This window comes from Neomonachus schauinslandi, chromosome 4, assembly GCF_002201575.2.
Source record: "Neomonachus schauinslandi chromosome 4, ASM220157v2, whole genome shotgun sequence".
In the NCBI taxonomy this organism is placed as follows: domain Eukaryota; kingdom Metazoa; phylum Chordata; class Mammalia; order Carnivora; family Phocidae; genus Neomonachus; species Neomonachus schauinslandi.
The window spans coordinates 69387153-69411658 of record NC_058406.1 but is presented as its reverse complement, the minus strand read 5'-3'; the positions used below and the strand labels follow the sequence as shown (position 1 = coordinate 69411658).

The window sequence follows — 24506 nt, the reverse complement described above, 5'->3', positions numbered from 1 at the left end:
GTATAAACTATGTGATATTAGACAAATTATATTATAAACAGAAACAATGAAGAAACACTACCTGACAGACTTGCTCTGGTCATTTAGATAAATAGGAATTGCTATACCAAAGAGGCAAAGAAAAGTTACATTTTTCATAATTTACCTTTAGCATAATAAAACTTTTCTGCACCTCAAAAATCTAATTACAAATCATCTTTGAATTTTGTCACTGTAAAAGGAGCCCTAAAATGTCATGATGTAAGTTGATTTCAGTAAGAATTTATATTCTTTAATATTTCATTTTAATTGTTATACAGACATGTACATCAATTACATAGAAAGCTTTGATGTAGAGCTTTCTAAATTTTGAAAATTCTATACCTATTCATTAACTAGGCTTGTAATCTATATAACTAATTAAGATCCTTATACTCCTGTCTTTGCCAAACAGTGTAACAGTTTACACTCTGACGTACTGTGTTTTTGTTGTCCCTGACTAACCTTCTTTAAAGTTTTAGAATTCAGGAAACATTCATTTAATGGCACTTTAGACAACAATCTAGTTATAAAACTATTTTGTTTCTCTTTCATTTATTGTAAAATTCCATAGCAACCAAAATCAAATTTCTTGCTGTGACTGAAGAGAATCATTCTGCTTTCTTATGCGCTTTCATATTCTTGAAAGCATATATATGCCTTAATCATGCATATGTTAATCTTACATTTACTCAGTTTTTCACCCTTCACTATTCTGAGGCATTTGAAATTCCTTAACAGTATCAAAAAGGCTCAAAGTACTTGCCACAATAATGGCAAAATTCAGAGACCTATGACTTTGGGTTTGCCCCCAAATCTGCAAAATAAGTTCTATAAGTTGCCTTTCAATAAAGTTTTAAAGAGCTTGTAGTAAACGAGTCTACTATACTTAAATATGCCACAGTTTATTCATTTACCAAGTGAATAATGTCCTTTAATCTTAGATTCCAGTGGTGCTACCATAAACATATTACTGGCATCCACTGAGAATTGCCTTTAAAAGTTTCCCAGATGTTATATAAAAATCAGTAAATTATTTGAAATCACAGTTCATTCTATTTTTTACTTCCTATCTTTTCCCCTTTTCCTTAACCCTTTTGCCTAGTTCTTTTTATCCCTTATCCAATAGCTTACCTACCTTCTAAGAGAGACTGTGTTAGTACTAGATAGAGGCAGTTGATGCTGGGGAGGACTTTACAGGCTAGTTTATGGTTCTTAATTCTGTAAGACCTATTAAAGGAGATATTTTCCCCACCCATTACCTTTTGATTTGGCTGATTCATCATGAACAAAATCATCCGCTGAGCTCCTAAGTACATTTCCAGGAACTGTAGGGAGTACAAAAAAAATGCATAAGCTGGTTCTAGAGGACCATAGGTATCAGAATTACCTAATGGGATGGCAAAACACAAATATATGTCCTAGTTCCAACCCTGGAATATTTTGATTAAGTAGGTTTCATGTGGGTCCCAGGAGTTTGTACATCTTGGTTGATAATCATCAGATCAGAGCAATGAAGGAATCTTAGGGCATGAGAACATGAAAAGGACTTTAAAAACAGTACAGACTACATTACAAAGCTCATTTGTGTAATCTCTGCTGTTGTGAAAGTACCACAATCATATCTAGAAAGTATCACAAACAGAACCATGGAAGCATAAAGTACTGTGCACTAAAATTTCTATTATTTCACTGTATTCTTTTTGAATCATTGGATTTAATATTCTACTGAATAGTTTAATTTATTCTTACAGGATTCTTCTGGCCATTTTCATCAAGTGTGGTATGATAACCCTCAGAGCATTTCTTTAAAAGCAGCATATATACAAAAGCATGGCTTGCGAGGCATTGGCATGTGGCATGCAAATTGTCTTGACTATTCTGGAGATGCTGTGGCCAAACAGCAAACTGAAGAAATGTGGAAAGTCTTAAAACCAAAGCTGTGACAGATAATAGTTTTGTCAAACTATTAAGATTTAGAAAAATGATCAGTATAAATCAGTTTCTTGAAGAGATAAAAATGTACACATTTTTGTCATGTCATATAGTTATTCTACTTAAAAGCAGATAAAGAAATGCTTTGGTTGTCTAAAAACAAAGGTAAGAAATCAACTTACTATATTATTTTTCTATGTTTACTATAATTAGGAAAAATTTTCAGAATTTTATTATGCTAATTTAAAAAATATGTATAATTTGAAGTGGAAATTATTTGCTCAGAGTAGAATTTGCTCTATACTTTTTGTTCAATAAATTTATTTAGGTTCATCAAGCTGATGTGAACAATTTTTCTGTTCCTGATTTCATATAGTACTCAAGTTCTCTGATGCACTTCAATTAAACTCACAAGTCTCCAGGGTGGGGGGGAAAGGATTAAAATACAAGATAATATTTTGAATTAGTAGGTTAGAGCTACCTAATATTTTTCACCAAAATTATTTTTATGAGGTTATAGCAGAAACTTTACCTCTCTAATTATTCTTTATGAACATCTATAATTTATTTCTTAGTTTATATATGCATTTTACTTTTAATTAAAGACATTGGTTTCTCAATTATTTTCTCTGCACAATTAGAATTTTTCTAAATGTACAGAGGTCTCTGTTCTCTTAGGGCAATTAAGAATATTGTGTTATACTTATATTAGTTCCTATAAACACAGATTAAAAATCTGCATCCTTGAACTCTGGACTTACATAAATCTGTCTTCCCTGTATATTCTCTCTGCCTTCAAATTTCATTTCCTATTTACCCAATTATTTATGGCAGAGGAAAATTCCATAGTATCTGTTGAATTACTACTATTGTCTTTGTATTTCTAAAATTTTAAATTCTTAGATACTAATCTGTATCATAGCTCTGGATGTAAGTTCAATATCCCTATTTTATATTTCCAGATTGCTTTTAATTAAAATATAATGAACAAACTGTCTCTAAGACTATTTAAAAATGAAAATTATAATACTTAAAAGCTTCAAAACTAAATAGCCACCGGTTTGCTTTTTTTTTCCTGAAACACTTTGTAAAATCCACCTGAAAAGTGAAAAAATATGATTTATATAAAATATTGTGCCAAGGAGAATAATGGTTAAATTTTTTGACAAGTTTTAAATTAACATACCTAATTGAGATTGTAAAGATGTGTTAATTTTCTTCTGTGCCAGTTCAGCTTTCAATGTGCGTAAATCTGAAACTGCTTGTTTTCTCACCTATAAAAAGAATCACCTTTCAAAAATGAACTTTGATCTTACCCTTCTAAAATTGAGAGAGGCCTAATTGAATGCTGCTAGTGAAAAGAATCTAGAATTGCATTATTCAATACAGTAGCTAAGTGCCACATGTAGCTATTTAGAGTAACAAATCATAAAATTTAAATAATCAGTTCCTCAGTTACACAACAAACTACATTTCAAGCGCTCAATATCCTCATGTGGCTAGTGGCGGCTGTATCATTGCAGAAAGTTCTGATTCTAGAAAGGGGTCATTATTCATGTCATAGAGCTATTTCTGATAAAGAATTGAACTCTGAGCTCCATTTAATTTTTTTTTTACCTGTTCTGGGGGTAATTATCTCATGCTGATTATTTTCATATATAATTATATAAAAGCTCAGAGTTCAGTGGTTTATCAGATTTATGGATCACTCTAATATATGAAAATTACTTTTAAAATACTGAGACTATATACTGATTCAGAAGGTCCTTTTCCTTTAAATCTTAGGGAAATTCTACTAATTTTACTTTGGCCTTGTTAGAACATGCACCTTTACACAGGATTTAATTCTTGCATTTTTTTCACTCCTGCTCTTGGTTGTTAAGGTAACAATTTTAAGACAATCCTTACTCTCCTTATGCTATTGATACCCAAAATTAAAATACTAAAACAACTTATTTCAAGATAAATGTTTATCTGATTAGGAAAAATGCAAATTACCTTAACTTCTATCATGAGTTTCATTTTGTCAGTATCCAGTTTTCTCTTAAGTTGGTCAATTGCATGCTGTACTTCAGTGATCTGGATTATAAGGTAATTCTGTGTGAAATACATAAAGACCTCCTTATAACATCTATTTTTATTTTTAATTGCCTTGTAAACTACGAAGTAATAATACCAAAAAAGCAAATCATAAGAATAACCTACTGCATAAAATAAACTCATTGCTTTGGAGTAAATTTCTTATGTCTCAGGGACCACATTCTCTTCTGTTCTACTACCTTTATTCATGTTTTATAAAAATGAGTAGATATCTGTACAAGTTGCCATTAAATTAGCACCACAAAGGCAAGAACTGGAAGATACTAGGAAAGCTTTTGAAATTGTCATTATACTTCATTAGCTGAATCAGATTAGTATTACTTAAAAATAGTTAATGAAATACTATATTTTATGTAAGAAGCCTTTTTGGCTATTTTTGTTTAGAAAAGTTTATGAAGTATAGTGGTCAACAAAAACTATTTGGTAAAACAAAAAATCAGCTATGCAAAATAAGTATCAGCTAAAATGGACAAACCATTACTTGAACCTATTTGAGTTTTACATTAGATTTATCTAAAATGGTAAGCTTTTACTCATAGAAACAGATTTGTGGGGGTGAAGTTCTGAGGGTATAATGTCCAGCATGATAACTATAGTTAAAAATACTGTATTGTGTATTTGAAAGTTGCTTAGAGAATAGACCTTAAAAGTTCTCATCACAAGAAAAATAGTTTATAACTAAACATTGTAATCATTTCACAATATACACATCAAATCATGGTGTATATATCTAATGTTATATGCCAATTATATCTCAAGAAGACTGGGGAAAAATAAAATAGCAAACTTGTACTATTTCATCATGTCTAAAGTTAAATCCATACTTTTAATGATAATTAACATATAATCTTTTTTGGTCAACCAACAAAAATTGATAAATGGCCTCTAGAATTTATTTGTTGTATATAGATGGTAGAATCACTCAATTAAAAAGTAAACTTCATATTTCTGATCTATCAATGTTCAATACTATCAAGAAAAAAATCAATTTAATAATTTCCTTAGAATATTAATACCTTTAGATTCTGTGGGTCTTATTAACTACTCCCCAGCTAAAGAAAAGGAATGTAGTGCATACTGTTGATCCCCTGCCATATCTCATCAGGTATTCATCTCTTTTCCATAGGTTCAAAGAAAGTGACCCTATCCCCAGGTACAGAGGTAGATCCCAAGTAGTCTAAGTTAGCACACAACACTCCCTAATAACTACTATTAATCCAGGTTAGGCCTGGCTGAACCCCCATCAGGCTAAAAGAAAAATTTTATATATTCTTATTTGGGAGGCATATAGCCCTACTAGCCATTGGCAACTCTACTTGTACCATGAGGAAAAGCAGTCTTATTAAGAAGCCAACACTGAAAATAATAGGGAAGAACTATTGGAAGGGCCTAGTCTCTTTAAAGATATCATTAAGCTTCTGATTATATCTTTTCAGCACCATTAAATGAGAGCATAAATTTTCGTATTGTTTAAGTCAGGTTAAGTCAAGGTTTTGTTACCTGTAGCCCAAAGCGTCCTACATATGATAATACTAATAATGATAAACCATGTATTTTGAGTAGAATTCTCTAATAGAAGGTGAACACATTTAGTAATAAGTACCTTAGAGTCTGTGATGTTTGCCAGATTCTTTGGTCTCATCTTGATCTCCCTGGCTTCAAGCTGCATGAGCAGTTTTTTATAGTAAAGTTCCAAATCTTCTCGAAGTTTTGTTAAAACCTCCTCTAATGATGCTGTAATTTTCTTTGTTTCAAAGTATTTTTTCTTCCAACCATCACAGGCTACAAAAAAAGCAGACTATAGTGTGAGTCTGACTAAAGGATTAAACTTTTCAATCTGGAAAGGACACGAGTTAATTTAAACCCTTCTACAACCCTACCCTTCTTCCCTCATTCATATGTTGAGGAAATTAAAGCAAAGACTGAAATGTTTATTAGATAAAAGGATTTGCCTTACGAATATAGTAGTGATAAACATAGGAACCAAGTTCTTTAAACTTGTAATTTCTGAAAAATCTTGATTAAAAATACTACCTATAGAAAATGTGTCTATTTATTTTGATCACTTTTTTCCATAATCTGATTTGAAGTCATTAATTAAAATGATAAACAGAAAGGCATAAAATTTTTTCAGCCCCCAAAATATGTTTTATAAAATAAGCTGATTCTGATTCATCACTTATTAAAATTATTCCAAATATATCTCCAAGCTTATCTTAAACCTGAGCCCCTTAGTTGAGAAAATTAGAAATTAAATACTGCCAATTTAGGGAATCACTTTGACACCAAGGAGAGTCTAAATACAAACTTAACAGGAACACAAACTGTATGCTACTATATCAGAATATGCATATGTTTAAAAGATTATCATCAAAGAAATGAAAACCCCCAATTTAAAAAGTCTATATGGTGATTTGATTAAAATTCAAGAGTTTCCCTCATGCCTTATATCCAATCTCTCAGCAGGTTCTATTGGCACTATTGCCAAAATACTTCCAGCATCTGGCACATTCTACCTTCTTCAAAGTTATGTCCCTAGTCAATCCACTATCATTTTTTTTTTTTTTAAGATTTATCCTGAGAGCGTGCACACGTGTGTGTGTGTGCAGAGGGAGAGGGTGAAGAATCTCAAGCAGACTACCCACTGAACGCAGAGCCCAACATGGGGCTCGAGCTCACAACCCTGCGATCATGACCTGAGCTGAAATCAAGTCAGATGCTTAATTGACTGAGCCATCCAGGCACCCCACTATCATCTTTTGAAAGTACATTATGTTTCTAACTGGTCTCCCTGCTTCCATTCTTGCCCCTCTAACTGGCTATTCCATACAGCAGTCATTCTGATAAAAATATTTTTTAAATCATATAAACCTCTAGCTTAAAAACCCAACAATGGCATCCTACCTTACTTAGAATAAAATCTAAACTTCTTGAATTGGCCTATCTGTTCCTTGCTGAGCTTTTATTTTCCTCTGCATTACTCTGTATTACGTTCCAGCCACACTGGCCTCCTTTCAGGTCCTTACTACTGCAACCTCATTTCCATCTCTAGACCTTGACATTTTAGTGTTCCTTCTGTTCAGACTGGTTTTTTTTCCCTCTCTTTACCTGCCTGCCTCCTTATTAATCATATCTTAATGATATCGCCTCAGTGATGCCTTCCTTGAAAACCCTAGCTAAAGCATCTCTCCTGCCCCATCACCCTTTACTATGCTTTTTTTTTTTTTTTTAAATGGACTTCTGAGCTCTGGTCAGTAGCTGATACTGTCGTATTTGTTTACTGTCTGTCTCCTCCCATTAGAAGCAAGCTCCTTATGAGCAGGGCCTTGTTTATCTTGTTTGCTGCTATATCCTCAGCATTTAAAACAATGTAGGGAATGGAGCACATAACCTCAATAAATATTTGATGGTTGATACATGCCTTTTATCTTGAAACATTCCTGTTAAAATAGAAAGTGAATGATCATTCTCATTTTATAAACAGAAAAAGGGAGGCACAAAGAGGAGAAATAAGTAAAAGACTGATCTGGTATTAGAATCTTGATTTTTAGTCCATTATTCAAAATCTATGATTTTTAGTCCATTACTCAAATTTGTCTGATAAAATCACTTTTAATAGTACAAAAAAGCCGAGTCATTGCCACCATTTCCAGGATAACACCACTTAATATTATGAGGTGGAACCTGCAGAATTATCTCCTGACATTGCCTATAACCTTCAGTCAGTTCTAGTACTGAAGCAATAATTTTGCTGTAAATTGAGGATCCTAAAACCAGTTAATTCCATTTATACCTTTTATTCATATAATCCTCAAATACAATCCAAAATGCAGTCCTTTCAAACCCTTTAACATCTCTCAAACCATTATCCCATACTTTCTCCATTCTGGCTCATTTTTTCCATGTCTACCAGTCCTAATAATACTTGTTTCTAATTCTGTTGCAAGAAAACTAGCTGCTTTTCTACCTAATTTCTCTCATTCCTTCAATTCACTCATTTAGGTTAGCAAAGTAGATAGACACATAGCACAAAATTAAGCATGTAGGGAGGACTAGGATCCAGAGATTGCTTCTAGAGTAAGTGATATCTAAGCTGAGATTGAATGACTAGTAGGAAATAGCCAGGTGAGCTGGGAAGAGGGGAGACAGAAGGAAAAGATGTAGTTGACAGGGAAAAACATGTCTGAAGGCCTATAGCCAAGAAGAGGCACATTTCAGATTCTAGCATACTTAACGCTTTTCCTGGAAGCCTTTCTTGATCTCTTCCATCTAATTTGGGTGTTCTTCCTCTGTACTCCTCTGTGTACAATTCTGTAATTCCTTTATCATGGCATCATCAGGATGCATCATTTTTGTTTTCTTGATTATCATTTTCTCACTGGACTATAAGCTCTTTGAGGGCAGAGACAAAATTGTGTCTGCCTATTATCTCCTGAGTCCCTAGAACAGTGGCTAAATTCAGTAGACAATAATGAATAAACAAATAAATGTCAGTTATAAAAAAATTTGAACTTAAAATTTTAAAAACCTTCTGTAAAGCATGCCAGTGATAAAAGATGTAATAAACTTTACCATGATATCGCTTCAATTTGCTTTGTTCAAATAGCTTTTCAACTTTTTTTATTAGTTCTTCTCTAATTCTTTCCAGATACCGTCTTTCTTCCTTTACTTGTTTCATTTGTTCAATAATCTTCTCTCCTAAAAGGTAATAACCCATCAATGTCTAAAAGCTAAAAGCTGGAAGTGTAAAACTTAAAAGTAATTAAAATAGCAAGAGTAAATTTTACCCAAAAGTCTGTTTTTTTTTGCTGCAGTATAGCATTTGCCACTATGGAAAATACTGAGGAGTCATTTCAGTTTCTAACAGAGATACATAAGGGGATTTTCAGATAAGGAAAGAGTATCATATGTCTCTTCTACATTTACATATATGTGTAGAAATTAGGTAAGGTTAAAGTAGTTATGCATCTTGGTTTAATTCTTTGGTAAATTTATCTTGGACCTAGACTTATTGTCCTTACATGAAAAATGTGTGTGTGTACACACATATATATTTAAAGATTTTATTTATTTTCAAGAGAGAGAGTGTGTGCATGAGCAGGGGCAGAGGGAGAGGGAGAGAGAAATCTCAAGCAGACTCTGCACTGAGCACAGAGCCCAACGTGGGGCTCAATCTCACAACCCTGAGATCATGACCTGAGCTGAAATCAAGAGTTGGATGCTTAACAGACTGAGCCACCCAGGTGCCCCCAAAAATGTATATTTTTAAAAGCACAAATATTAGTGATTAAACATATGCAGTAATTAACATATAATTCACATACTTTAAAATAATGTAACATTTTTGTGGTAAAATACACATAATACAATTTACAGTTTTAACTATTTTTAAATGTACAGTTCAGTGGCATTATGTACATTCACGATGCTTTGCAACCATCGCCACCATCTAGCTCTAGAACTTTATCTTCCCAAATTGAAACTCTGTACCCATTAGGCAATAACTTCCCATTAAGAGTTAACTTTATCTCATAGAATCATCTGTACTTATAGTGTCATCATACTTACTTTCAATCTGTAATAAAGAGATATCAGTTATTCTGGGAGAAAGAGCAGGTTGACAAGGAAGTGAAGGAAAATCAATAAGATCTGGTAGGGTGATGCACTCTTTTTTACCTATCTGTAAGCAAACGGGAAAATCAGTAGGATATGGTAGGATGACACATTACTTTTCACCTATCTGTAAGCATTTGATAATTCACAACAGCAATGCATTTTTTTTTACTCATATGGTGACGAACTCCCAAATCTTTATTTATAACTATAGAGATTCTCTCTTGTGCTCCAGCTTCTCCATTCCACTATTCCTTGGATATTATACACAGGCACTTCACTTAATAGGAAAAAAAAAAAATCCATTAATCCTTCCTAAACATGATTTCCTTCCAAGATTTCTTAGTTACATGTTACGATTTTAAAATTTTTCTAAGATGACTATTGATTTTTTAAAAATTGGGTCAACTTTGATAATTTATATCTGGTTTGAAAATTAGAATATGTATTACATTTTCAAATTTTAGTATATATTTTATTCTCATATATTTTATCTGCTCTGTATTTGTTTGTATCACCTTTACCTTTCCTAACTTTTGTGTTACCACCCTTTTACGATAAACTACCTTAAGCCTTACCAATGTTGATGTTTCTCTCACTAGCACTTCATAGATCTTGGTTGTTTTTAATTCTGCCAGGTTTTTTACTTCTGTAACTTCTTAGTTTCTTCTTCTATCTTCATTAAATCCTTACCCCTTTGTTTTATTGTTCTTTTCCTAGTTTTTAATGTTCAGGTTCCAATAAGATAATGGCAACCACCTAAATTACAATCTCTCCATATATCTTCCCAATTACTATAAAAGGAAAGCAAATAAAATTACCCATAATTTATGTCTACAGCATAACTAGGGCACAGACTCCTTTAATCTACACATACTTTACTTTACATATAAGTGGGGAAATAAACACCCTAGACTAGCAGAGTGTGCTCAGGAGCCCACCTACAAGCATATGTGGACTGTGCATTAGAGATTGCTATACAAAGATAACACAATAAACAACCACGATTTAGTCTAGAAGGAGAGGGCCCCACATGCATAGAAGAAATACTGAGAGTAAGGATAAGATCTTGTAAGTCAGAGCACTTTTGATGAGGAGGCCAAAAGAAACGGATTATAAAATGTAGGGGGCCAGAGGTGGTAATCATGGGAAGGCAGCTTCTAGGAGAGAGAAAAATACTTTGGAAGAGGTGTTCCCTAGGGCCAGGTGGTAAGAGAAAAGAAGAAAGTGGCCAAGATAACAGCTCTGCTGAATTAAATTAGTAGAAGAGAATTCAAAGAAAATAGACAGCAAAGACCCCATTTAAGAAATAAATAGCTGCCTTTCGCTATATCAACAGAAGAGGGAGCTCCTTATCTAAAAAGCAAAAGAACCACCAAACCACCACTCCCTGTTCCTCTGTAAGAACACCTGTTATTATTACTTATATGGAGAAATCCAACACAAGTAAACATAATACAAAATAATCTAGCATCCACACAAATTTACTTTTTAAAACCCTCAAAACAGAACTAAGACAAAACAGGCAGCCATGAAGCAGAGAAAGACTTAACAATACTTCCAATATAGATTAAATGTAATTAAGCAAGCATTTGTAGATACCAACAACACAATAAATCAGAAACTTTAAAACTCAGAATAAAATAGGAAAAACAACAGGAAGATATGAAATGAAAGTTGGCTAAACTGAAGAAAGAAATTAAGGGAAAAACAAAATTGTTTCACAAATGAACAAATTAGCACATACCCAAGAAGGAACAAATATGGCGAAAAAAAGGATAGTGGAGAATACAAATAAAAAGAGCAAAGAAAATGAAACACAAAAATATAGTAAAATATATCTATTTTACTATTTTTATTTATATCTATTTTATATGTTATTTAGAGAAAGTAACATATATAAAAGGTAAAGAAAAAAAGAAAACAATAGAATGGAGCTACTAACTGAATTGTTTTCTGAAATTATAATTTTAGAAAACATTCCTGAAATAAAGAAGTCCTAATTTTCACACTGCAAGGATCCACTGTATACCCAGAAAAACCTGATCTAGAATTCTCAATTGAGATACCGTCTGGTAAAACTAGTACACATTAAAGGACTCCTCTGGCCTTCCAGACAAATATACGCAAGCTAGTGTACAAAAAGAAAACAAGGCACCACACTTATTAGTAACATATATAAAACAAGACATCAGTAGAGCAACGTTTCAAAGAAACTGAAAGGAAAAAAGATCAAGCTATCCTTCAGGTAACAAAATTCTGTAACGTGGATTAACAAATTTTGTAAAGGGCCAGAGAGTAAATAATTTAGGCTTTGTGGGCCACATATGGTCTCTGTCATGATTCTTCTTTTTTTTCAATTCCTTAAAAATGTAGAAAACACTCTTAGGTCCAAGGCCTTACAAAACAGTCTGCAGGCCCTAGTTTGCTTAACTCTGCTCTAGACAAAGTTTTAAATGTGGAAGAAGAGAATATTATAGTGAGGTGCTTTTTTAAATTGAGCTTAATCCAACGAAGAGATGATTGAAAAATCTGCAAAAGAACTGGCAGTAAGTGTTGAATATATTTAATTACAGATCTGAGACTAAAACAAAAGCTGAGGGGGTAAGAGTAGAAGTATGGTATATAAATGTTATATTCTTTGACACAGTAGAAATAACACAATTAAAAATACATGAGAGAAGAAAGGAGATTTTTTTGATCCCCCTGAATATAACAGGTAGGAGTCAGTGGATAATTTTAGAGGTAACAAAAGTGGAAGCATACATTTTTAAAAAAGGAAAAAGACTAAGAATACTAGTATAAATGTATTAGTGTAAAGGTAAGCACTAGAACAAAAATACAACCTTCCTAAAACGAGGAGTGGGGAAAAGTACAAATAAACTACATAGTAACTCACAGTAACTGTAACATAAAATAAAATGACAAATCTCAGGACAAACACATCAGTCCTATCAATAACACAAGCAGACATAACTCACCTATGAAATGAAAAATATTTTCAGACTGTCTCACAAAGCAAAACCCAACTCTATCTAAGCTGTACATATAAGACATACCTAGGGGTGCCTGGGTAGCTTAGTCAGTTAAGCGTCTGCCTCCGTTCAGGTCATGATCTCAGGGTCCTGGAATCAAGCCCTGTATCGGGCTCCCTGCTCACTAGGGAGTCTGCTTGTCCCTCTCCCTTTGCCCCTCACCCCAGCTCATGCTCACTCTCTCTTGCTCTGCTCTCTCTCTCTCAAATAAATAAATAAATAAATAGAAATCTTAAAAAAAGACATACCTAAAACAAAGCAATTCAGAAAGGCTGGATAAAAAGTGGGGAAGGAAGATGAGGGTATGCCAAATAAATGTATACAAAAAGAAAGCAGGTTAGTATCTTGATATGCAATAAAGAAGAATTCGGGCCAAAAAAAAGCATTAAAAGGGTCAAAAAAGTGCAAAAGTGATTCTAGTGTTCACATAAGAACTTCGTGCCAAATAACATATAGAAATCTAAATAAATCAGAAACCATAGGAGATGTAAGGATAAACAGTAACACACTAATAATAGGAGATTCTAATATACCATTCTCAGTCTAAGACATAGCAAGAGAAAATAATATGGATATGGAAAAAAATAAGGATATGGAATACTTAAGGCATTCAGCAAGGTAGACTATAGACAAGGCACAGAGTAGAAGATACTTGCAACATACATAAGCATCAAAGAAATATCTTTAGAGTACTTAAAAAATTATACTAATCAGAAACATATAGCAAACAACTCAAAAGAAACACTTGAAAAGGTACTTTCAAAAGGTTACCAAAATGGAGTCCGTAAAAATATTAAAACATGACCAACTTTATGGATAATCTGAGAAATTAAAATTCAAACCATGGATAGCATTAAGCATCCACTAGACTGACAAAAATTTTAAAGCATGAAGATAGCATGTTTTATTAATATCCAGCAACAACAGAACAATTATTTGCTGAAGATGATGTTCCTTTTGCTCTAAAACCCAAGGGCTCTGAGCTGTGATTCCCCTACTAGGGCTTGTCTCAGACTCCATTCAGCACTCCAATCTACTACACATCAGGCAGCACTGTATGCGCTGGCCGTTAAAACACAAGTGGCAACACTGCTTGCAATGTCTCTCAGATCACCCTTTGAACCTTCTCTTGCTTTGGGCCCAAAGTTGGCGTCTTTTAGATTACTTGATTAAAAACAAAAAACAAAACAAAAAATCTGAAGCAGCACATCCAAATGTGGCAAATCTTTCTCCAAATTCAAGAGGTCCATCAAATGACTCATTCTCAGTGATAACTAGGGCAAGATATACTAACCTAGCTTTCACTTAAAGGGCGTACCTCAACATGTCCCACCCATACCATGGAACACCCAAAAATTTCACTGAAATGGTAAGCTCCTGAATTTTCTTGAGGCTTATCTCCCATCCTATAACCTTAAACGTTTTAAGCTGCAGTTTTGTTTCAATTTAAGTATAAATGTTGTTGCAATACTGCATTTAAACAAAAACTTTAAAATCATACCTGATTGTCCTCTGTTCTAATGATATTAACTCCATCATCTTCATTTTTCCAAAGAAATTGACTTAAAGGGAATGACAGATTTGAAAATCATATTAAAAAAAAATTCCATGAATATTCACATTTTATATCTTATTTGATATTCTATAAACACAAATGTAACATTAAAACCTTTTTAAAAGCCTGAGACCATAGCATATTATCTTTCAAACTCATTAATGATCAACATAAACTACATTTAGTTTGAATAAGAAAATCATATTTAATTATATTACAGCTAAATTCAAATCACATTGCAATGTCTATAGCAAAGTAAAATAACAATTTTGGAAACATATTTTGTTTGTAGTTCTTTTGAGAATGATTGTTTATAAAATCCCTTATCTTAACTTCAAAAGATTATATGCAAAACTGTTGTCTAAATACTATAATTCTGAATGAAATGATTCCATATGAAGCTCAAGCACACTGGTTAGTTTACCCATAACCAAGAATCTAAGTGAGGCAGAAAAATTCTAATAAAGGCAAATAAAGACAAATTTTTCTGTCATTACTCTGCCCTTGATGATAAAATAATTACAATGGAAATAAATTTAAGGGATAAATTATTCATTATATTAGAGAGGAATGTTCGTATATAACAGTAGAGATTAGAATCAAGGTCATTTTAACTAAAAATATCACTAATTTCACTCATATGTTTGTTCTAATTAGAAGTCCTTATAAAAGTACCCTGGATATCTCACTCTTTCTTATAGACTATGATATGTGGAATCAACATCTAAACTAATTACCTTTTTTTGTTGCTAAAATAATCACTATTTGATTCTCCCAATGATCCTGGAACTTCAGAATTTCCAATTTGATTTTTTCCAGTCTGGTTTTCTTTTGGAGTGGCTTTTCCCCCAGCTGATGTTGCTGTTCATCCATGGCAAATAAAGTTCATAATATTAAGAAAATAGTAAAATAAAATTTCATACAAATATATATATATATGTACATACTATAATCTTGTCCCATGTTTCAGAATCTCCATGGACTCTACAATTTATGATATAAGGCAACAATTTCCAAAGTGAATTTCATGAAACAGTTTATGTGAAGAATTCTTTGGTCAATTCAGTTTGAGAAAAAATGAATACCAGGAATATACACCGCCCCCCCCCACACCCCCCTGCAGGATTTCTCTGTTTTTATGTACAATGTGAATCTGCAAGATGGGGGTAAGTTAGGTTTTATTCAAACTTAATTGTCTTCAGAAAGTTTTGCCAAAAGCATCTTTTGAAACTGTATTGAGGAAATTTCCTTGGAAAATACAGAGCATATAATGTCTTTTGTTATTTCACATACATTTCTATTTATAAAACCTCCCTTCATTTTAACAAAATATCCCCATATAGGAAAACTATGCAATGTCTTTAAAATGTTAACATTGATGTTCTATATGATCTATATGAACAAAAGATCTATAAACCTGGCAGTGTTAATGCAGATATTTTTCCTGTGGATAAATCAAATTTTTTAATTTAGAAAAAATTAATGAGTCATGTTAATAATTGAAAAATCACTTATAAGGTTGCCACAAAATTTTGCAACTTGAAGCTCATACTGATTTTAGTCTAGTAGCTACATTTCCCAGCTGGTACATTTGAAATAGTCTTTTTAGAACAACAAACAGGGATTTTCTAAAGGATATATATGACGCAAAATGAACAAAACCCAGATATATCAGCTGTTTAAAAGCTAATAGTAAAATACCATCCCCCCACCCCCCCAAAGAAAGAAACAACAATGAAAAATTCAGATTTTGAGTAATTGTGATAGGGATATGGCACATGTATCTCGTTCCTAGTAACAGCTTAGAGCATGATGACTGCACCATTCAATACCTCTGCAATTTAATGACATAAAGAAAGGTCTATTCACTTTTTAAAAAATCGTAATAGTGTTTTGAGAGCTATAGTAATATATGCACAAAATGTTGTAGATTCAGAGAAGAGGAAGTGATAACTGTGAAACTATGTTTTGAACTGTGAGATGTTTGCCTGACAAAGAGAGTAAGAAGAATTTAAGCAAAGAAAATGGCATTTGCAAGATACGGAGTACTAAAATATGCATCATTTTTGACAATAGTGAAAAGTTCAGTATGACTCTAGCACAGTGTTATAAATAAAGCATGGGCTTTAGTCAAACACAGGCACTGTCACAGCAGGTGTTACTTCTCTAACCCAAGTTTTCTTATCTCTAAAATGGCAGAGTACATGTCAAGCATGCAGCACAGCACCCAATCCTCAGGAGTCTCTTGACTTCAAGTTCTGATTTCAGTTCCACTGCATTTCATAGTTCAGGTCTTTATTACCTCAGTCTATTCTCCATAATGTAACGTAAGTTGTTTTCCCAGAACTGAAATCCAATCATGTTACTCCCATTAAAACAAAGCAGGAAAGAATATCCAATGGAAAAAGTCTCTTCAACAAATGGTGTTGGGAAAATTGGACAGCCACATGCAGAAGAATGAAACTGGACCACTTTCTTACACCATACACAAAAATACATTCAAAATGTATGAAAGACCTAAATGTGAGACAGGAAATCATCAAAATCTTAGAGAACACAGGCAACAACCTCTAAGACATCAGCCATAGTGACTTCTTACTAGATATGTCTCTGGAGGCTAGGGAAACAAACAAACAAAAAGAACAATCGGGATTTCATCAAGATGAAAGCCTTCCACACAGTGAAGGAAACAATCAAAACTAAAAGGCAACCTTTGGAATAGAAGAAGATATTTGAAAATGACATACCTGATAAAGGGTTAGTGTTCAAAATCTATAAGGAACTTATTAAACTCAACACCTAAAAAATAAATAATCCAGTTGAGAAATGGGCAGAAGACATGAATAGACACTTTTCCAAAAAAGACTTACAGATGGCCAAGAGACACATGAAAATATGCTCAACATCACACTGATCATCGGGAAATACAAATCAAAACTACAATGAGATATCACCTCACTCCTGTCAGAATGGCTAAAATCAACAACACAGGAAACAGATGTTAGCAAGAATGTGGAGAAAGGGGAACCCTCTTACACTTTTGGTGGGAATGCAAGCTGGTGTAGCCACTCTGGAAGACAGTATAGAGGTTCCTCAAAACACTAAAAATAGAACTACCCTACGATCCAGCAATTGTACCACTAGGAATTTACCCAAAGGATACAAAAATACTGATTCGAAGGGACACACGCACCACAATGTTTATATGCTTATAGCAGCATTATCAACAAGAGCCCAACTGTGGAAAGAGCCCAAATGTCCATCGACTTATGAATGGATAAAGAAGTTGTGTGTGTGTGTGTGTGTGTGTGTGTGTGATGGACTATTACTCAGCCATCAAAAAGAATGAAATCTTGCCATTTGCAACAACGTGGATGGAGCTGGAGTGTATTATGCTAGGTGAAATAAGTCAGAGAAAGAAAAATAACATATGATTTCACTCATATGTGGAATTTAAGAAATGAAACATATAATAATGGCGGGGGGAAGGCAAACAAATCATAAAACAGACTCAACAATAGAGAACAATCTGAGGGTTGCTGGAGGGAAGGTGGATGGAGGGATGGGTTAAATGGTGATGGGTATTAAGGCAGGCCCTTGTGATGAGCACTGGGTGTTATACATAAGTGATGAATCACTAAATTCTATTCCTGAGATTAATATTACACTGTATGTTAACTAACTGGAATTTTTTTTATTTTTAAAATTTTATTATGTTATGCTAATCACCATATATTACATCATTAGTTTTTGATGTAGTGTTCCATGATTCATTGTTTGCGTATAACACCCAGTGCTCCATTCAGTATGTGCCCTCTTTAATACCCATCACCAGGCTAACCCATCCCCCCACCCCCCTCCCCTCTAGAACCCTTAGTTTGTTTCTCAGAGTCTATAGCCTCTCATGGTTCGTCTCCCCCTCCGATTCCCCCCCTTCATTTTTCCCTTCCTACTATCTTTTTTTTTTAAAAAACATATAATGTATTATTTGTTTCAGAGGTACAGGTCTGTGATCCAACAGTCTTACACAATTCACAGCGCTCACCCTAGTACATACCCTCCCCAATGTCTATCACCCAGCCACCCCATCCCTCCCACCCCCCAATTAACTGGAATTTAAATAAAAACTTGAAATAAACACAAGCTCAGATGGCTTCTCATTGCCTAAAAATTCCTTAGTTTTGGAACCAAGGCTCTTGCAGTTCAAGTCCCTACTTACCTCTCCAGTTGTACTTCATGGTACTTCTTCCTCCCCTTCTACCCCCAAACTATAGTAGTAGTAGTAGTAGTAGAAGTAATAGTAGTAGTAGTAGTAGTAATGAAAATAGCTAAAAGTTACCGAACCAACTACCACATTAAGCAAATCCTGAAAGCTCCATTCATATCATGATCTCTGTAAAGGAAGCCTTCTGGCATTAGGCAGTGAACAATCTGCATGGCCAAACATTTGCAACCCTGGGTTTGAAGTCAGAATACAAAGCGTTCTCTATATCATCTTAAAGAACTTGGACTTTAAGTAGTAATTAATGAGTCTTTCAAAGGTTTTCAAGCAGGGAGATAAATAATCCAGCCTGTAACAAGAAGAATGATGCTGACTACGTTCTAGAGAACAGACTGGAAAGCAGATTATAAGCAAGGAGGCTACAAAATGGTTTTCAAGGTTCCTTTACTCTAACAATCTATTATTCTACAGTGAGGAATATTTCAAAGCTTAAAGTCTGAACAACTAGAAGAATGATGAAACCAAAGAAGTCAAAAAAGTATACTTGTTTGGGGGCAACAATAGAGTCAAGTATTAAACACATTAAACACAAAAATGTAGAGGTGTGCAGCACAGACCCATGGGAAAGAACAGAAGATATCTAATGGAAGAGAATACCCATTTCAATATGAAAATGAGTAAAGCATTACTCTGTCTCCTTCATTAAAGGACTTGTAAAACACACTATGCACATTCTTAAAAGCTATATTTAATAATATCATAATGTTAGACCTCAGATATTTTGCATTCTCATGTACCACAAAAGAGTAATTTGGCATTTTTAAGAAACTGCACAACAACCAACATATGGAAAAAAATTAAGGAACTTTATCTCACATCACATATAAAAATTAGTTCCTGGTAGATTAATAAACTAAATTGGAAAAGGAAACCATAAAATGTTACATCTCAGGGCAGAAAAGGGATTTTTTGAAAAGACATAACTATCCATAAATGAAAATGCCAATAAACTTGATGATATTAAAATTTAAGAACTGCAGTTCCATTTCTGCTTAGGATTATAGAAAGATGAAACAGTGCTCCCACTTGAACAAGGAGAAAAAGGTAAATAATCTATAAAATAATAAATTTTCTTGAACTCATTAGAGAATTATAGTTGCAAGGAGTTGAATTCCAATTCCGTCCTAGGAGAAAATTGTTTCATCTTTGGCAGACCACAGGAGGAAGGAGTAACTACTATTAAAAGAAATAAGAAGAAAACAGCTAAAATTTAAAGGAATTCTAAAGGCCAATGTAGGCTACCAGGATAGTTTAGAATCTCTGGAATCCTCAAACACAAAGGAAAGTCAATACTTAATAGCAAGCTCCTTTCCATGTGCCTGTATCATACTTACAGGAAAGACTGGGGGTAGAGCCGGAGACCTGAAAGAGCCATCACTGGCACATAGGAGAGAAACCCCTTCACACAAAGCAAGACTTAAGCCACTGTGGGGAGGAACAGGAAACTCTCCCATCTCAGAACCCACACAAAAACCTACTGGCTCTCATGGAGGAACTGAGGCAAAAGCCATCAGCTCTAAAGGGGAAAGCAGGTGACTCTCCTTCCAACAATATTAGCTTTGAAAAGTCTTATCACTGGGGAGGGGGTAGGAAACCCTCTCATCACCAGTCAGAGGGAAGACCTAAAGGAAGGGTAGAAGCAAAAGCTGTAAGGATCATCTCGGGCCCAGGATCATGCACTGATACAAAGCATAGGTTTACTACCACTGGGTGGGGGGAAAAACTCTCTCCTAAATATAAAAAGTCATTCTTTCCCTTACTTTTAATTTCTTTAAAGATAACTAACAACGTAAAGTAAAAATGGTAAAAATTTATTGTGGAGTTATATACAGAAGTAAAATATATGACAACAATAGCACAAAGGAATTGAGGGAGGAATAGAAGTAATACTGCTATATGGTTCTTATATATGAAGTTGTATATAATTTGAAAGTAGACTTTAAATTAAAAGTGTATTATGTATACCTTAGAGCAAGAGTCAGCAAACCTTTTCTTAAAGGGTCAGATACTAAATATTTCAGGCTCATGGACATTTGGTCTTTATCACAACTACTCAAGTCTGTCATTGTAGTATAAAAACAATCATTGAAAATATGTAAACAAATGGGTATGGCTGTGTTCCAATAAAAGTTTATTTATGAAAACAAGCCATAGGTGTGGATTAAAATAAAATAGGGGGGCGCCTGGGTGGCTCAGTTGGTTAAGCGACTGCCTTCGGCTCAGGTCATGATCCTGGAGTCCCGGGATCGAGTCCCGCGTCGGGCTCCCTGCTCGGCAGGGAGTCTGCTTCTCCCTCTGACCCTCCTCCCTCTCGTGCTCTCTGTCTCTCATTCTCTCTGTCTCAAATAAATAAATAAAATCTTAAAAAAAATAAAATAAAATAAAATAGGGGTGCCTGGCTGGCTCAGTCAGTGGAACATGCAACTCTTGATCTTGGGGTTGTGAGTTCGAGCTCCACATTGGGTGTAGCGATTACTTAAAAATTAAAAAAAAAAAATTAAAAAAGTATAAATATAGGTATTTGCTGACCTCTTCCCTATAGCAACCACTAACAATTTTCTAAAATGAGAAATAGTGGGCCAATAGTGGAGATAAAAGTGAATCATAAAAAACTTCTCAATCTAGAAAAAGTCAAGAAAATGGAAAAACTAGGAAGATAGAAGACATGAGACAAATAGAAAACAAATAGCAAGATGGTAGATTTAAAACCAACCACATCAATAATTATATTGAATGTAAGTGGTCTAAATAAATACCCCTAGTAAAAGGCACAGATTGTCAAACTGGACTAAAAAGTAAGATCTAAATATTTGCTGTCTACAAGAAACCCACTTTGGATATTCAGTAATAGATAAAAGAATGGAGAAAGATACACCATGCGAACACTAATAAAGAGAAAGCTTGAGTGACTATATTAATATCAGACTAAATAAACTTTAAAATAAAGACTATTACCAGAAATAAAGAGAAACATTACATAATCACATTGGGGTCAATTCATCAAGACACGATAATCCTAAATGTGCATGCATTTAATAACAGCTTCAAAATACATAAGCAAAACTGATAAAGAGTTGAAGATGTCAACACAATCCTTCCAACACTTAGAGCATGTTGACAAAATTTAAGAATTCCTTTCATCAAAAGAATCATAAAGATAATAAAAAGACAAGCCAGGAACTAAAATCTAGAGTGAATTAAATATACAAACAGACACACACACACACACAGACATACACACACACACATATCGTGGAAAAAATATATATGTATATTAAATGAATCAACATTTAAAAGAAAGAAAAATGAGCAAAACATTTGAGTAAAGGCAAATCCAAATGGCCATTAAACATATGAAAACATGTTCAACCAAAGAAAACCATTAGAAAAGAAAAGTATTTGGAATTAAAAATTCAGTGTAAGGATTTAACAGGAGATAAGACACAACTAAAGAAAGAATCAGTAAAATAGATTTGGAAGAAAAATCTGCAGAAATTATCCAAAATGTACAGCAGAGAAACAGGAGACAGAAAATATCTGATAGAATGGCAAGTTATGGTTCAATAGAACTTTCAGATGTTGCTGCTGGGTACAACCACCTTGGAAAACATGTGGACATTATTTAGTAAAGCTGAATATGTACAAACAATGCCAGTGCTAGGTATACTCTCTTGATATCCTTATGCACATGTACATTTAAGAGTCATGTACAATAATGTACATAAAAGCATATTTGTAATTCCCGCAAACTGGCAACAAACCAAATGTCCATCATCAGAATAAGTCAATTATGGTATAGTCATATAATGGAATATTATACAACAATGAAAAAATGAAATGGTATTTTATGTGAAACATGATTGAATCTTGCAATGTTGAACAAAAGAAGTCAAAAATAAAATACTTTCAATCTTATTCCATCTTAATGCAATTCAAAACATACAAAACTAAACTACTGTTAAGGAATACATATTTAGGTTGTAAAACTATAAAGAAAACAATTATCTCAAAAAAATCAAAGTAGTAGTTATCTCTAGGAAGAAAGAGGATGTGACCAGAGGAAGACACACAATGTTGAAAAGTTCTTATAAGAAAAAGAATAACAACAAAAAACACAGCCTTAGAAACAGTCATTAAACTTCTAATAAAAAAAAAAAATAACAGGACAAATGCACAAAGCACTTAGAAAAATGTTGCTTGCAGCAGTATTCATAATAGCAAAAACACTGATACAGTGTTGGGTACATAAGTTATACCACAAGGAATTCTATAATGATGTAGATCTATATTTATTGATATGAAGTATCTACAATATATTCTAAAATACAAGAAGAGGCTCTAAGAGGGTTTGTATCTTCATTTTTAAAAGTTAAAAATATTTATTACATACAAGAACTGAAAAAATAACTAAAAGAATATAAACCAGAATACTAACAGAAGCCATCTCTGGATGGTAGAATTATTTTTAATCTTAATTTTTTTCTTCATAGTTATTGGTGTTTCTAGAACTTTTTTAAAATGAGCATATGCTGGCCAGCATACTTTTTTTGGAGTAAAGCACCGAGAAATTAATACAATTTAAAAACTACACTTGTATAAAATTCAAGGGTTAAATACTCCCACCAAAGATTTTTTTGGGTTTTGTGTAAATATCTGGCCAGTAGCCCAGGATATGAAATATGACACTAGTCACAGCTTTATGTAGGCAACTGCCCACCTCATCAGCCACTTGACCTTGTACTTTTCAGGAATACTGGGATTCTACTCTGAATTTTTTTCCCCAGGTATTTTTCCCCTTTAACCTTTAAGTAATACCATGACTGGAAAACAATATTTAACACTGTAGCAGAGACAAGCCTAAATCAAGGAGGTAAAGATTCTCACTGAACATCTCACTGGCATCAAAAAAAATAGGTGGAGCTCATCCACATGTCTCATCAGAAATAATAAAACATGTCAGAAGGGTAAATACTAAAGAAGGTGCTAAGTTTGAACTATCATTGGATATAGCACAAACTTAGAATGTAAGAATGGCTATAATTGATGATGGAGAAAAATGCAACTGGTTAAGAACATGTATATTTTGCAGCTGTAATGGATGTTGTCATTAATTGGAGGGGTTCATTTATAAATGTTTAGTATATTTGCTTTTCCATCACAAACAGTTTATTTCCTTATGCAATATTTTTTCAGTAAGTTCTTATAGTATAGTTCCAGCTTTATTTATATGTTTAATTTTATCTACCATTTTTTAAGAACTGAACTATCAGTACATTGATGAATGTAATCATATAAAAATTTCTGATTCTTTGAAATACAAATGTCTCCCAGCATTAAAGTTGATTTGCTTTGGTTTGATACAGTTATTGTGGCTAAGATCCTTCTCACTTATAGTAATAACACCAAGGTTTTATGCAGCGATCACTTCCTTTCTCCTTTAGCCTTAACTTTATCTGAAACTATTATAAAAGAAGGTAGTAGAGTTTATTTAAGTGTGATAAGTATTTTGATTTGGCTTTTAACATAGTAAATTTTTTTTCTCTCACTTGGTGAAACTATTTTTAAAAATCCCCAAATGGAATTGTAGCTTTCCTTTTATACTGCCACATTTGTGTAAGGCTAGATTTGCCCAGAATTTGCTCACAGACCTGACTACTAAAACGTACTATAATAACCTCTTTGTTTTTCCCATTCCAGTTGAAATCACCTTCTTCCTGATTTTTGTTAAGAAGCTCTTTCAAAGTGTTTACTAAAAAACTGGGATCTGTTCCAGGTTCTTCGTTCAACAAAGTTACACTAAGTGGTCTGTGGATTATTCCATCAGCCTCAGCAACACCATTATTAGTCTGCCGCCCATCTAAAGAAACAGTTGATGCTGAATAAATATTTCCTAAATGATCCATTATAGGAAGCAAATATAATTCTGGTTGAAGAGCCTAAAACATACAGGAAATTAAAAAAAAATTAG

At 33.5% G+C, this 24506-nt stretch overlaps 2 protein-coding genes across 2 annotated transcripts in view; one reads left to right on the top strand and one right to left on the bottom strand.

Moving 5' to 3' along the window:
* Positions 1-1964, top strand: part of CTBS (chitobiase) — a 46291-nt gene extending 44327 nt beyond the window's left edge. The window contains exon 7 of the mRNA XM_021690211.1: positions 1773-1964. Within this exon, the coding sequence (XP_021545886.1) occupies positions 1773-1964 (192 nt within the window). The remainder of the gene's footprint in view (positions 1-1772) is intronic.
* Positions 1287-24506, bottom strand: part of SPATA1 (spermatogenesis associated 1) — a 37908-nt gene continuing 14688 nt past the window's right edge. Inside the window, 10 exon segments of the mRNA XM_044914553.1 lie at positions 1287-1346; positions 3140-3170; positions 3172-3227; positions 3952-4050; positions 5657-5835; positions 8626-8751; positions 9622-9733; positions 14203-14263; positions 14994-15108; positions 24246-24474. Coding sequence (XP_044770488.1) covers positions 3140-3170; positions 3172-3227; positions 3952-4050; positions 5657-5835; positions 8626-8751; positions 9622-9733; positions 14203-14263; positions 14994-15108; positions 24246-24474 — 1008 coding nt within the window. The 3' untranslated portion in view covers positions 1287-1346.